General features: G+C 34.0%; 1 protein-coding gene across 4 annotated transcripts in view; it reads left to right on the top strand.

The window, feature by feature from the left end:
• LRRIQ3 (leucine rich repeats and IQ motif containing 3) overlaps positions 1 to 16213 on the top strand; it is a 54875-nt gene that overhangs the window by 30946 nt on the left and 7716 nt on the right. For all 4 annotated transcript variants that reach the window (XM_088154192.1, XM_088154193.1, XM_025165604.2 and 1 more), the window contains exons 9-10: positions 4361 to 5081; positions 10713 to 10915. In XM_088154192.1, coding sequence (XP_088010318.1) covers positions 4361 to 5081; positions 10713 to 10911 — 920 coding nt within the window. In that variant the 3' untranslated portion in view covers positions 10912 to 10915. The remainder of the gene's footprint in view (positions 1 to 4360; positions 5082 to 10712; positions 10916 to 16213) is intronic.

The raw sequence follows: 16213 nt of genomic DNA on the forward strand, positions 1-16213 counted from the left end.
ACTATTGGGATCTCTGGGTCCTTGTAGGCCATTGTACAAGGTGGCTTCAAATGAAAAGATTAACTAAATTTTAATTGACAAGAAATATCATTATTACTATATAGAACATAGTTATTTTAATTTGTTTTTAGTACATTACAGAGCATAAAAATGGCTATTGTACAATGTGAAATTCATTATTAATCTTTTATGTTGTGTTAATGAAGAGAAAAATCTATGCATGCAAATGGGTTTCTTCTCTGTTTAGTTATGCCAGTGCAGTGATGAGAAACATTACGGGGCAAGTTTATAGTTACATTTTCAGTTGCATCTTCACTGATACCAATTATGTTTAGTGCCATCTTTGCAGTATATATAGTTCATTGTGGCATATCAATATTATATTATGACAATGAAGAAAAAAATTCAATAAAATAGCTAAAAACATTAATTCATGAACAGTGTTTGGCAAAGATGTAATGTACATTTTGTAATTTTCTGTGACTTTTTTTTCTTACAGGGTTATTTTCTTACAATTTGATTTATGGCTTACCTTTTCTACCCCCTAAGAATTCTTTCTACCTCCCCTTGATAACTTTGATGATCTTCAGAACAGTGGCTTATCTTTAGTAGTGCTTTCATTATCTGGAACACTGCATTTCTACAGGCAAAATCTGGATAATAGCCTGTTTAAATTTAACATCTCATATCCTTTTCTCAGGAGGAATATCTAAAAGTTTTGTTTTTTTTTTTGTTACTTTGGTGAACCGCTACTACTGAAATTTATTATCCTCATCGTAACTCCAAATGGTGGACACAGTTAAAATAATAACCAGACTTCTGGTTTAAGTTTTCAGGCAGAGGCATAGAACAAAATTGTGTTTCTACAAAAGGAATATGAAGCTGTACAGCAGTTAGTTAGTTAGTTAGTTAGTTAGTTATTGGTTAGGCTCTTAAAACTTCCAGTAGACCGGTGTTTCTCAACCTTGGCCGCTTTAAGCTGCATAGACTTCAACTCCCAGAATTCCCCAGCCAGCATGGGGCTGGGGAATTCTGGGAGTTGAAGTCCACACACCTTAAAGTGGCCAAGGTTGAGAAACACTGCATTAGACTTAATATACTTATTTTACTCAAAAATAACCCTACTCCCTTCTATGATGTCATTGCATTAATATTTTGTCCTTTGTGGGCCCATATAACCAGAAGAAATAAGGGGAAAAAGTATGGCCCTTGGCTGTAAGACAATTACCTACCCACAGTTTATAGAAAGTTTGAACATAGGGATAGGGATAAGAATAGTTAGAGATACAGTGGGTTTGAGATAAATAAGTGAAAGAGAAAAGGAGCCAGACAATTATGAAATGAAAAACGTGTGCTGTATAGGCCAGGTTTATTTCACAGACCATTAATAAGTGAATTCAAATCAAAGGTAAAATGCATAATTATGGTTTTGAGCAACTCCTGATTTATTTGTGGAGAAACAGAAACAAGTGTTGATATCCCTTCACACCTGCTCCTTACAACTTTGCCTGCTTACAGAAAATAAATCAGATGCCTTTTGCTATTTTGAAAATCTGTGAAGATATTTTCTTCTCTTTTTGTATCACACATACTAAATCCACTAACATACAAGACACTAGTAAAATAATTCATTTCTAGAATGATATAAACGGTAAACTTCTATTCAGTTCTAGTACATAGGAACTTGGCAGAAAGGTTGGCTCGAATTTTCATAACCACTTCTCACAGGTTCCTAGACCTAATATGTCTTTGAAAGTCATAAGAAAATGCATATTTTGAGCCAATTCTGATTCCTGGTGATTATATGGATAGGTGCCTGCAGTTTTTGTGGCAAGATTTTCAGAAGTGCCTTGCCAGACCAAAGTCACCCAGCTAATTTTGTGCCTGTGTGAGGACTAGAACTCCTTCAAGTCTGGTATCTTTTAACAACTACCCCAAAGTGACTTCCTTGATTTGGAAATATATTAATTTGTGTACATAAATTTCCTAATGTGTATTTATCTACATACATTTCTTGGGTTTTAAATAGTCCATTCTTGGTCCTCTTATTGAATTAAAATTCTCATTTATCACTTCTTGATAGTACAATGAGAGGAAAGTTAAAATTTCTTGCATAGTAATTCTCAGTTAAATATCACAACTTTAAGGACTTGTTAATGCCTGATTTCACACGCTATGATTGTTTCATAAAAATATTACTGTTCTAACTCTGTCCTATTGTTATATAAAAGTGCTGGCATTAATTATAACACCTTTCTAGAAAAATCAGAGATTTGGGGGAAAACAAGAAAAAAAACCCCAGATCTTTTAGTCTATTAATCAGTTCTGTTAATACTGACAATAGACTGGGAGATCCATAAGTACATGGCAGCTTCTTTATCTACATAAATAATTTTAAGAAAAAAATTCTGATTTATTTCTAAGTAGGAAACCTTGCTGTAATATCTATTATCTTGGACAATAACAGAGAGAAATGTGTCACATATCTTGCATAAAAAGTTTTATATTCTCTCTTAAATATTTTATATTTAAATTCTTCAATGTACTAGAACAAGTACATTGTTCTTTGTTTAAAGTATCTTCTTACCATAGGACAAGCAAACAAAATGTTGAATCACTTTTTACATAGAAGAAATGAAATGCGGTGTGTCTACTTTAGTCATTTATATATTCAGTTTCTGGTTTGCTTTGGCAGCAATGATGTAAAAAAAAAAATCAGACTTGGCTTGCCACCAAATGGGACAGCTTCCCAGGTTGTATTTGGCACCATCTGCTGCCAGGCACCTTTTCCTTACCCATGTTGATACCATTACGCAAAATTCCTGTTTTATTTTTCTTTCATTTTTTTCCAGTATGTCTTAATTAGTTTGTAATTCCATGTGGTTTTTTGTACTGTGTCTTGCATATAGTTGTTAATTAATGTTAAGGGAAAAACTTATTTATTAGAGGGGACCAGAAACTAATTGCTGTTTCCTTTGTCTCTCCAAGTCCTACTCATTTTTCTGGTTACCACCTGGATCTACCTATAAATGATTAGAAGTTAAACAAGTAAAATATGCAGGACTGGTAAAAAATAATGAAAAAATCCTCAGTGCATGCAGAGAATAGATAGCCATTAGGTGCTATCTGAAATTTAAAATCTGTTTGATGAATCAGGGCAGGCTTGGGCACAATAACATCTATTGCTCTTTCACCTCTAGGCCTGGACGATAGGGTGCTGACCCAAGGTCATATAGCTCTGAGCTTCTTTGAATAAGAGCAGTATATTTTTGTAAAGAAATGCATTTAGAAAAAATAATACCCATCAAACAGAGGTCAAAAGAAGAGTATTTAAAGACAAAGATGCAACTACCTCTGCTGGTACTATCATTTGAGTCCCTCCAAAACATTGCCCCAAACCTCACATGGGATTTGCTCTGATCATTGCTGGTAAGAGAGGAGAAAGTGCCAGGATTAGAGAGGACTGAAACATATCATTTTCTTTACCCGAGTAAAGTAGTTTGCAGAAGTTGCTTCCTGGAGTATCAGACTGCACAATACAGGAAAGAAGGAAGAGAGGATTATTTGTTCCATTTCTGGTATACAAACTAATAGGGGAAGAGGAAATATGTCAAGAGCCCATCAAACTTGGGAGCACTGCTGATCTAGTGGGTGGTAGGAGAGGCAAGCATGGAAATAAGCAAATAAGATTGAGGACTCAAGGATAAAGGTACATCTAGAGCAGAATTACATTCTTTAAGTTCTGGACAAAATTATGGACTTGACTTGCAGTGGGTGCTTTTTTTGTGGGTGATCCTAGAAGGGTCCTTGAGGATAGCTTAAATGTTCCTCACTTCTGAGACTTAGCTATTGCAATTTGTGAATGAGTGTTGATGCTCAGGAACAAAGAAGTAATTAGCATGAAGCTTTTAAATCAGAAGCTAAGAGAATAAATTAGACTCAAAACACCTTTGAAAATGATTAAAGATTGTTGCAGTTGTACCCAACTTTAAACAATGAAATATATAAGTTTGATTAATTTGCTTGATTGGTTTCTGTGGGAGTTTCTCACAAGAGCTTTAACTGGTCCAGAATGATTTTTTATTAGGTGAATGAGAGTAAAAACAAATCAACAATGTTGAGTTTTTTCCATTGAGTTATGGGCAGCTGTAAATTTCAGGACTGAATTTCATAGTAAGGTAATTCTTTCCTGCTTCATTCATATAAGCCTAAAATCAGTTGGAAGAGCAATATTGCTCTTCCAATGGGATGTAGTTGTAATCATGGCAATAAATGGTATATTGGCACTTTTATGATGAATTTGTCAGTAAATTAAACATTTATGATATAACAATATAACCATTGAATTGTTTCATGTTAGATTTCATAGAGGGAGAAAAAACTGAAATGGAAAGTAAGGAGATGGCAACTACGTTTAGACTTTCAGGATCTAAAATGCCTTTTTATTCACTGAATGAACAACTGAAAATATATGAAGAGAGACAGAAAGATTTTTTTGATATTGCTCATGACATGCGTAACATCACATATCCTATACCACAAACTTTGCCAATGCATGATCCTGGCAGCATTGAAAGGAGAGTCTTTGCTAAAGCATACGGAACTGTAAGACTTCACCCCTTACATGCCATTGAAAAAGCATATTGGGAAAGTCAGAAATTGGATCTGCAAGCTAAGAAGGAGCGAGATGTTATGCGGATGTTGATTGCTAAAAGTGAAGCTAAAGAATATATCCGTCAGTTACATGAGGGAAAAATAGAGCATATTCAGAAGAATTATGAAGAGAAAAAGATGAAGATTGCAGATCATTTTAAAGAGTCCAAAAAAAGAAAATCCAAGTTGTTTATTAAGATGAAAAAAAAATATAATAAATTTTTAGAAAAGAAGGAAGGAAAGACAATAGAAAACTCATTCATTCAGCGCTTTAGCACTCAGCATACTTCTTTGACTAGAGGTTTATTAAAACTTGATGGGTGGAGAAAAAGCCTGGAAGACCAAAATGAAAAAAAAAAAGTTTTTCAAGAAATTGTACAAGAACAAAAACAGCGAAAAGAGGTGTATAAACATTTTCAGGAGGAAAGGTATGTCTGTTTATTTGATTATTTGCTTTGGGAGGTATAAATGTTATATATAATATAGTGCAATATCTAAGAGTTTTTTTTAAGGAGGGTTCAAATAAATAGAATATGGATCTATTTAAATATTTATACCCCTGCAACATTCTGAGACATTCTGCTTCTAAAAAATAATACTTAAGAAGCAATCGTATAATATCCAAAGAATAAAATGAGATTACAAATAGACAGACAGACAGAAAGTTCATTCACAGGCCGCTTTTTTTCAAAATAACATTTTGAGAACCTTGAATGTGGAAACGCTAGGGACTGAACCAGTTCCCTGCATGCAAAACATTTCCTGTTTCACTGAGCTATAATTCTTTGGGAAGTAATGATGAATAAAATAGATGGAAATAATATCTATTATAGGAAATGTTTTTGTAATTCATATTGTTGGTATTGGCTTCATTTATTTTCTGGTATAGGTGAACAACTTTCTCTCTGAAGCCTCTCATAGCTTTTCTTTGATAGAGATAAATGAAATGTCCTTAGTTTCACTTAACCATGGCCCTGAAGGAGCCCATGCACACCAAGGTGATGCCAAACTAATGAAGCGTATGTCAAGATGTCACAATAAAAACTCTTTATTTTGTATATTCATTGGGACATCTCATGCATGTAGATAAAGGCCAGAGTTTGCATTATGATGCATGGTTTGTCACTTGTCTCCCTTTTCCTTACTGCCATGGACAACTGTGCACACCACAAACTTGACCTGGAAACATTTGTTTTTCTGCCAAGTCCCGTTGATGTTGCCATCATCTTGTTCTTAGCCTATAAATGAGATGGGCTTAAGTTATCATTAGCTGTACCAGTGCTAACATAACATTTTCCCCTTTTTCTGACTCCACCCAAAAGCAGCCTAAAGTGTGTGAAATCTGCTAGGGTTATTATTATTATTATTATTATTATTATTATTATTATTTATTTATTTATTTAATTTTTCCCCGCCCATCTCCCCACAATGGGGGACTCTGGGCGGCTTACAACATACTAAAAAACATAAATACAGTTAAAAGTTATGAAACCAAACATTAAAAAGATAAAAAAGTTAAGAAATCCAAGAGGCCGCTGGGGCCACAACATACCACTAAGGGGCCAACCAACCCCAATTCTGATTCCTTCCCTCCCTGCCCCAGGCCAAATGGCATAGCCATGTCTTTAAGTCCCTCTGAAAGGCCTGGAGTGAGGGGGCCTGTCTCACCTCCGGGGGCAAGATGTTCCACAGGGCGGGGGCCACAGCAGAGAAGGCCCGCCGTCTGGACTCCGCTAATCAGAATTCTTTTACCGCGGGGATCCGAAGCATGTTATTACTATGGATAAAGGTTAGGTGACTGGCAATGACTGGCAACAAAGGCAGGATGGAGAGTGCCGATAGGAATAGCAAGGATGGGTAGTTAGCCACCACAATTTTGGGAAGGGGCCAAAGACATTCATAAAGCTGATAGTTAAAATGTTTTTTGAGAAATTTTTATCCTCATGAAACTGCTTTCAGCAATATCTTAGGGCAGAAGGATTTATCCTTCACAACTGTATCTTCATGTATAATAGCACTATTATTTTTTCCTGTTCAAATCAATAAACAATCTTTAGTTTTATGTAGAAAAGCAAAGATAAGGTGTGCAAAGGCCCAACTTCCAACTTAACTTGCCATTGGACTTGGAGTCTAAGGAAATTGTTCTTCCATTTTTAATTATAATCCCATTTCTCTTTTAAATGCTTATTGTTATATTGTTTTGCTAATATAGGTGGGTATGAGGTAATTAAACTAGTTAAACAATTATGCTAAACATAAGAATGAACTGTTCACTCAGTACTGGGCCTTATTGGTATGTTTCATGGGTTTGATATACTTTCTCATTAAAATAGTCATTGATGCAAAATATTACTCAGTGCTAATTTTGTCAGGAAGATATAATTACGTTTGCTTCAAAAGCCAGATAAGACAGGAGATTATCCTTACAGAATGAAATATTTGTGGAGGACTACAAACTATTCATATTTTATTTAAAATGATTTATTTAAAAATTGGATCTTAAGCATGATTAATAAAAATATTAAAGCTTAAACTGGTATTGGAACTTGTAATTCAGCTGGTTATTTCTTTGTGTTAGAGTGTATATGTATGTATACATATACATACAGTTGTCTTCTTGTTATGAATGGTGTTGTAATTGAAAAACATTATTGTATAAGAAATACATTCTTTGGATAAGATAAGGGAAGCCCAAAGTGTAACAAAGTTAGGGCTTGGTGAATCATGTATTTTAACCAGATTAACCAGGGATACCTGGGACAATTATAAATAAAACGTAAAACCAAGAAACGAGAATTACAGGAGCAAAAAACAAACTTCCATAGAATTTATATATAATAAAATGTACAAAATCTCATAATTAAAAAGGCCAGTGAACTGTCTTTATTGTCTGTCTAAACTTCCTTTCAGCACAATGTGTCACAACAGTGGTGCAGCTTCGACAAAGATTTTACCCACTAGTCTAACTTCTTAGGTATTGGATATTAGCCACTAATTAATTACAAGAGTAATTTATGGAAAAAGCTAGTATTTAGGAATTCTTGACATCAGCCAGGAACATTTGTTAGCAATTACTGTGCACATCAGAGACTGCTAAAACATAAAGCATGTATAAAGTGAGGACAGAAGAAATCTGAGTGATTTCCATTTCCCTCCTTCTGTATTTATAAAAGTGAATTTGATTTGCAGCTTTCTAGTGCATTAGAGCCAGAGAAAGAGGAAGTATCAACTTCTTGCTTTGTATTTCCCAGTTTATGTTAAAATAAATACTGTGAATTCTTACCTGGAATTTGTGTTAAAATAAATAAATAAATCCTTACCTGTCATTTTAAAAGTGTAGACATTCTATTTTTATGGACCTTTTAGTTTTAAAATGCCTTACTTTATATTATGAAATTGTGGTTAATTGTAATGTATTATTGTTTCAATTCTTATTTTATTCTGCACGTAATAAAACCTGCTACTAAGTACTTCTAGTTCAGTTCTATGAGTGATATTTCAGATTTTTTAATATTTTCTTTTAGTTTCTTGCTTGGTTTACAGTTATCCATGGGTCCCCCTTACCCAGCCACCAACTGAAGCTCTGGCCTCACAATTAGTTAAATTTCAGTTTCTGTGACCTTGTCAACAACAACAATAACAAAAAGTTTTCGAATATCAAATTATGCCCATTTACACCTGAACAATCTTACTGTTTTTAAATTATGACATTAGTGCCACATGGGCAACTCTGTTGTTTTTCAGCAGATTTTCTTTTGCCTGATTAAGTCAGTAAATAATCTTTTGGTGAAATGTAATATGAACTGTCATTCTTTTTTCTCTATTACCCTCTGCATTGGCTTATTCCGTACAGCAGGAAAAATGTATGGTAGTTAAAAGTCTTTATTTGTTAGTTGTGTTTTGTAGGAAATTAATTAAATTAATGTCTATTCTTGCCAACATTTATTGTTACTTTTACAGAAAGAAGTTAATGAAACATTGATGCATAAAAATCTAGCATAAACTGTAAAAGTGAATTTAATTAACTGAAAATTATTATTTTTGCATAATTAATTACATTGTTTTTTAAAAGGGAAAGCAATTGGAATGAGGGGAATGAGACATTAATTTCAATTTTGACCGATATATTTCCTCATTCAAGATATGAGTTAGATTCAGATTATCATCTCTCTCCCCCACAAATCTGCAGAAGTCTTTGAAAATGCTTCCTGTTGACTTCCTGATTTGGGTGGACTGTGGCCTATGGGGAAAGAGGGAATATTATGGAAAATCAGGTGGAAGAATAGAAGCCAGAAGTTCTAACAGCTTCCTTTTGGATGAAATGGAGTATATTCCACATCTAAAATGTTATAGCATTATGTGTCCCTGGTTGATTATTTATTTATTGGTTCTATACTAACATTCTGAATATTAAAATAGTAACCCCCCCCCCAAAAAAGCCCAACCATAAATTCTAAAATATTAAATCTATTTAACACTGCCTAGAGTTGTACAAAATAAAGGCAGGCTATATATCGAATGAAATTTATTTATTTATTTATTGTAAAGATTTATATAGCCGCCCATCTTAAAACAACTCTCGGTGGCTTACAACCAATAAAAAAGTATAATAGTAGTATAAAAATAGCAGCAATAAAAATAAAAACAGAAAAACCTGGTGCCATAGCCACACTTCTCTAATTCACCCACATCTTCATCCCACCCTGGTCTCACCCTATCCCAACACCTGGACCAGGTTTTAAGTGCTCTCCAGAAGGACAGAAGGGTGGGGGCTGTCAGATCTCAAGGGGAGGATGTTCCATAGGATAAGGGCTGCAACAGAAAAGGAATAGTAAATAAATAAATACATAAGCACTTGTTAGCAGAGCCTGAAGTGGAGTCTTCAGTACATTGATTCAGATATGAAAGCTTAAGTGTTATTGAAAAAAAGATGTCTTCTTTAATAAAGGAAGACATTCTATGGGATATTTGATTTTTCATCAATTTCCTCTGAGATCGTTCAATTCATGCAATGCATTGTGCACCAATTATATCAGGTATTAATAATTTTTAGGAATGATATTTACACAAGTTGATATTCCTCTAATAGGTATAGCTCCCTACTACACAAATACACTATCTGCTTTACCACTTGCTCTCTCTCATCATTCTCTTGTCAATTTATAACTAGAGAGAGCTATTTTTAACCAGTTTATTGCTGTCCCATTTGTTAAATGGGGTATAATGGATAAAATCGTTGTGTTAAAAATAAAGTATCCCAAATTTTAACAAGATTGCAAGTAGAAAAAATTGCATTTCTAAAGATTTCTTAGAGAACATTAGTTAATACTACAGTGCCATTCATTATATCATGTGTATAATTATATGTATTATATAATTTTAATAATACATCAAGGCATGGCATCCATTATTTCTGAACTGTGGGTATTGAATATCACAATATATTTTGTTAGTATCCTGATGAATAGTCTTTGCCTATTGATAGTTACTTTTGTTTTAGACCTATTGTGTAACAAGCATGGTAATTTGTAAAATAAATCCCTATGCTAAAATGTGTAAATACATTCCTCCCTGCCATTAAGTATCTATGGTTGTCTTGCAACTGTCCATTTGACTTTTGCATTTGGTCATAGATACATGGAAAATATTTTACTATTCTTTCATTATGGAAGCTAAGTGATATTCATACGGTTCCATTTAGATTGTCCAATCCCATTCCTACTTCAGCAAAAGAATTCAGATGTGCTGCACAAGAACTCTTGAAATGGAATCTCCAAAGGCTCTTTTAACAAGCTTTGGTCACACAGAATAGTTGGGGGCACTAATTGAAAAAAAAAAGGATGGTTAAAGGTCTTATAGCTTCTATTTGTGTCATTAAAAATGTGTGACATTGTTTAATTGATTAATTAAAATTGAAAAATAAAAGAACATACTGAATTTACCAAGCCTGATAAAGACAACAATGGAAGGGAGGGATTCATGTGGAACACATGGTCATGTTTTCAATGTCTGAGTTAGAACTGGTGAAAATTATGAGTTCTTTTCCATTTTTCCCACAGGCAACACATGTTACAAAGACAAAACATGCATGAGAAAACATTTAGGAAATATGTGACGCGTGTAATGGCAAGGGAGAGATTTGAGCAATCCAAGGCAAAACTTAAAGCCACGAAGGAACCCTGCATGAAAGAATTATATACATTACCTCTCATTGGCAGTTCTGGCACTGCAGTGCCTATTGCAGAGTATGATGGTTAAGAAGGTAATGTAAAATATGGAAAGTGATCATAAACCTAATTTTGATGTGTCATTTAAATGTTTCAGATAAAAATCTAAATCATCTTCTAACTAACCTTGTATCTGTTTCTTTTAGTGTTAATTTTGAGAGATAACTCAGAAAAAAGAGGTTGATGATTAAATATAATACATAAATTGAAATATTTCAGCATTTCCAAATGAAGAAGAAAACACAGCTGTAGCCTGTTGTGCTAATTGTTAGCAAATGTTGACTTTTAAGCAGCAAACATTTGAAGCATGCATACAATTACCTCTGTATTTAACTTTAAAATTAAATTATTCAATGCCATATAAAAATAATTGGGGGAAAATTCACTGGTTGCTAATGTAGCCAAGTAGCATGAGTGCAATTAAACATGTTAACTATACTTATTGCAGGCAGGACTGCTGGAGCTTTGCCTCAGTGATTCCTTCGTAACTGTATATAGAACAATGCCATAAGCTATTAGCTCTCGATAGAATGTATTTTCAGTTGCTCTCTGGCTATGCCTAATGCAATAATTTGGTCCCAGCTGCTAACTTTCATTAACACGCTGTGTACTTTGATTAGTTTCATTAGCTGCTTTCCTATGTGTAATTAATTATGTTTCTAGTTGATTCTGCTTTAATTCTTTGTATATATATTTCTCCATGTGTGTCATGGACAGGAATGGAAAACCCAGGCAATTGCTAGGAGAGATGTAAGGCATTTCTTTGCTTCTACTAATTCAGTCATCAACATATTTTAATTTTGTACTGCCATTTAAAGACCTCCACCATTTTTTGTATGTGTCCTTTCATTTTCTGTGGAGTGCTCTTTTCACAATTTAGATGTAATGCCATAGGCATGATGAGATCTTCTCTTTTAATTATTATTTTGCCCTGTATATCCATATGGGATGCAGAGAATGGTATTATAGAGAGCTGGGACCAAGCTACACATTACATAACTCATGCATTAATGGCTACTTTTTTAAAAAAGAAAAAATGAAAATTTAACATCCCCCTGTGTGATTCCATTCTGGATTTCGGCAGAGAGTGGGATGTTCCTGCCATTTCCTTTGTAAAGAAGCAGTTTTCTTCTTTATAGTGGTTGTCTGTTTTATATACCATGTCATATTCTTGTGATGCTCAGTTGAGATTTTTGTTTGGGTTTCAGTTTCTAATTATGAATTGACGCACACAGTGCTAAGGATTGGTTACTTGTTACAATATTGTTCTTGTTTTCCAAATTTGTATCACCAACCAAATTTATATTAGCCAAGCCAAGTATCACTTGCCCAAAGTTTCCTGCCAATTTTTCTTCTTAGGTATTGTTTCTTTTCTAAGCCCATAATGCTCCGAACTCTATTTATGTTTCTGTAATGGTTACAGATAAGGAAATGGATACTGTTTATTTTTAGGGTCAACCCCCCCCCGCTTTTTAAAATATAATATATATAAAATCTTAAGATTCTATGATGAAGTAATAGTTTGTCCACAGGGATTGCAGTTTTGGAAAGTGAAATATTATTCAAGCTTAGCCTTCTGCCTGCTTCATATATTGAAATGTTGCTCACATTTTGTTCACAGTCTTCTCATAAGGACCATGTGAAGCTGAATGTATTTTTCTAAGCATAATATTTCTCTTGCGTCATCTGGAAGCCCTGCCAGACTTCACACCAGGCACTGCAGTTAATATCAATTCTCCAAAAGTCAACCATACTTCACAGATTTGAGATACTACTTGTTTTATTGCAGACAAGAAAGAAGACATAGAGAAAATCTGCTTATTGCAGAACACAGGAATGAAGCCTTAGATACTTGCCAAGGTTTAAATTGTAGGCCTTTTCCTAGCATCTTTTTGAGTCAATGGATTCTCAGCCATTTTTTTCATAGCCTTGAGTACTGGAGAATCTGTTCCAAGTATACATTAATGGTTCTGTCTGGCAGAGAATCTTTTGTAGCTGTCTTGCCAGCCCCAGTCCAAGCCCTTAGAGCCAGGAGGAAGCTACAACAAAGAACCAAATCATTATTCCTTGTTGCAGACTTTGGCAAAAAAATCTGTGTGTTGGTGATGGTGGGGAAATAATGCTAGGAAAGGAAGGTAATATTTATAAAGATTAATTAAAAAGGGTAGGATGGAGCATGCTGAGTCAGGAAAAATAACAGAGGTTATATCCTGGCTTGGTATTATTTCACACTTAAAAGACCATTAGCTGCTAGATAAACAATAAAATTACTTAGTGTATTACATCATTGCTGTTCATCAGAGAAAAACATGGATTTTAACTTTCAACCTCTGCTCGTAATTTCATTTTTCAGTAAATCATATATATTCCATTTGATAGCCCCAGTGGCTTTTTAAGAGAGGATTATCTTTATCATCAGAAATTCATGCCTACTCTTTCCCTAAGGCATTTTTGGCATTCAGCACTTCTATACATGTGATATCTTTTGAAATATTTTCTCTAGGTCAAGAAACAGTAGTTGAGATCAAATGGTTAACAAACAATTATTTATCATATGAAATCTACTGAATAGTTTACAGCAGGCTTTGTTCCACCCAGTGTTTAGCTATGTGACTAATTTCTGCTTCCCAGACATTTCCTGGATACTATTCTTAAGGTAGGGATGGACAATGCACACTCTATTGACTGTCTGTGGCCCTGAGGCCCTTTATTTGTGGCCTCTGAATCCCCAAGATCATATTTAGAAATATGATGGTAAACCACTGAACTATTTCCCACTTGATTTTCAGCAGGAAAACAAAACAGCACGGAAAACATAAAGAGCAGGTCTGATGGAGTAGATCTACTAGTAGAGATCTGATTATGGATCATTCTCACCACTTGTAGTGGCATGCAAATAAATCAACACTTCTTCTTTTAAATATACTGTATGTATATACTTTTTGTTCAACTTCTGAACCAGATGTCAGCTTTGCTGTTTTTACCATTCCTTGTAGTCAATTTTTTCTGGTTAATTTGTTAATTTTCTGGAATTTTGTTAATTTCCTTTAAAATAATGCACTTTTGCACTTTTATTTTTTCATACTTTTATATACAGTTGGTAGTAATTATAAAGTAATGGCTTTTTATGTAAGGTCATATATTTCCATACATGTATATCCATCATGCTGTTCCCTTTTGGGGTAAGCAACTTTATGCACAGGACAGAAAAGGAGTATGAATTAGTAAGCCAAATGCATTAGAAGCATAAGAAACATAGGTAAAACTATATAAACATCATCTATGATACTTCTTCATTCCTTTCTATCCTTGCAAATCATCCTTGTTTTCACCATGCCCATATATTGCTCCATAACAGCCTTTTCTTTAAGCTTCTCAACTCTCTCTTTTTGAGGATCTCATCAACTCCATCCAACCATAATTTCCATAGTCTTCCCTTCCTCTTGACATGTTCACTTTTCACATATTTGTTGGCAATTCAGCCCTCAATTATATTCTCTATATAATCAGCCAGCAACAAAACATCATTGCATACAGAACTACGTGCACTTTTTATGTCCCCAGCCATCACATCTATGTCAACATAAGCATTCCTTATGCATTTATCCATAAATGCATTAAAAACCAAAAAAACATCAAACAGCCTTGTCTTACTCCTTGCTGAAAGTTGACCATTTGCTAAACATTCTCTTTATTCTCATGCATGCTATACTTTCATAATCTACTTTGTAATTCAGCGGCCAACCTTTATTTTCATATTCATGTAAACATTTCATAATTCAGGCTTATTTACTGTACCGTATGCTTTTTCTAACTCAACAAATATATGGGGAACTTTTTTTCTCACTTTCATACTTTTTGAGTGATTTCCTGAACAGCGGAAATCTGGCTACACGCACCCTACTCACTATAAAGCGGCACTACACATCCCAAATTTTGCTTATTGTCTCCTCTTCTCTTTTAATCAGCATTCTGCCAAACATCTCCGAGACACACAAATGCCCCCTCCCCATTGTATTCATTCTTGTTACATTTCCTTTTGTGTAGAATAACAATAACAGCATTCTTTCAGTTTTTAGGCACAGATGCAGGTTTCTCTTTTATACCAAAGAAAGTCAGTGCAAGGCTGTCTTGAGTTTCTCTTTTAGCCCTTCCCATTTTTCTGGGCTAAATTCATGTTTTCTTAACAGTTGCTGCATATCTTCTTCAAGGATATCTCCATATTTCTCTACATTGGTCCATTACTGTAGAGCTCAGGAGGAATGGCCTTAAAGGACAGGAAGCAATGGTCAGATAAATTGGACTTGAGTCCATGCCAAGAAAATAACTTGAGAAAACATTTCAGACAAACCTCTCCCTAGTTCACACGAAGATAAAGTGGAGGAGAAAGCACATTCAGACTTGCAAGATTCTGATACTATAACTGTTACAATAAAAGTAGTCCTGATCTATACAGCATTGGTTTCTTAGTCTGTTCTACCTTTTCGGGCTGACAGTTGCACAAAATTACAAACTATAAACAGGGACTAGAAAACACTGACATAGTTTTTGTTTATTTTTTATTTTGTATTTATTTTGCTATTTTATATGATGCCTCTCAAATAATTTTAATCTGATTATTAATAAATACAATTTTTCTTAATTGATATAAATTAAACAAAATGATTCTTTATATTTCAGATTATCTTCATTTACTTCTGTGCCATTTAAATATTCTGTGAAGGCTTTCCAGCATATTTCTGACATGTTAATTTCTATTTGTATTTTGTCTATTATGTCTTTTTTTCCTTTTCTTGAATATTCCTGTCTTGTAGTCCTATTATAAGGCAGTCTTCCTATTCTATCTTAAAGGAGATTTGGTATTGCAGTTTCTTACGCCAGACATGCCATAGTCTCCCCCCTCTATCCATATCCAGTTTTGCAATTAAGATGATGCAGACTAGGTTGTGTAATCTTTACTTCTTCAATAAGTGCTACCTTATTTCTATCCCTACAGAAGTATAAGAAATTTTATTGCTCTAATCTCTTAATTGAATTTCCAATTTAGCTTTCAAAAGCTATGTTTTAGTACATGTGTGTGTTCCTTTGTTATGGCTACATTTCAATATCTATCTTTCTAGATTCTCTTTCCAATCTACCAATTTTGTACTGTCTATTGAACAGCTTGTTGTTAAACCTGCTTTGAAAACAGCTAGTATTTATGAACAATTTTCTTCTCTTATAATTTCTAGTGAACCTTATCTGGAAATGAAAAATGAGCATGAAAAAAATAGAATGCTTGCTGTAGAAAAATATTTGATGTGAAGATAGAAAATTAAACAGAGACTATTGTT

This window comes from Python bivittatus, unplaced genomic scaffold (assembly GCF_059951505.1).
Source record: "Python bivittatus isolate LINGU-HERP-01145 unplaced genomic scaffold, Pbiv_v1 ctg000700_np1212, whole genome shotgun sequence".
Lineage (NCBI taxonomy): Eukaryota > Metazoa > Chordata > Lepidosauria > Squamata > Pythonidae > Python > Python bivittatus.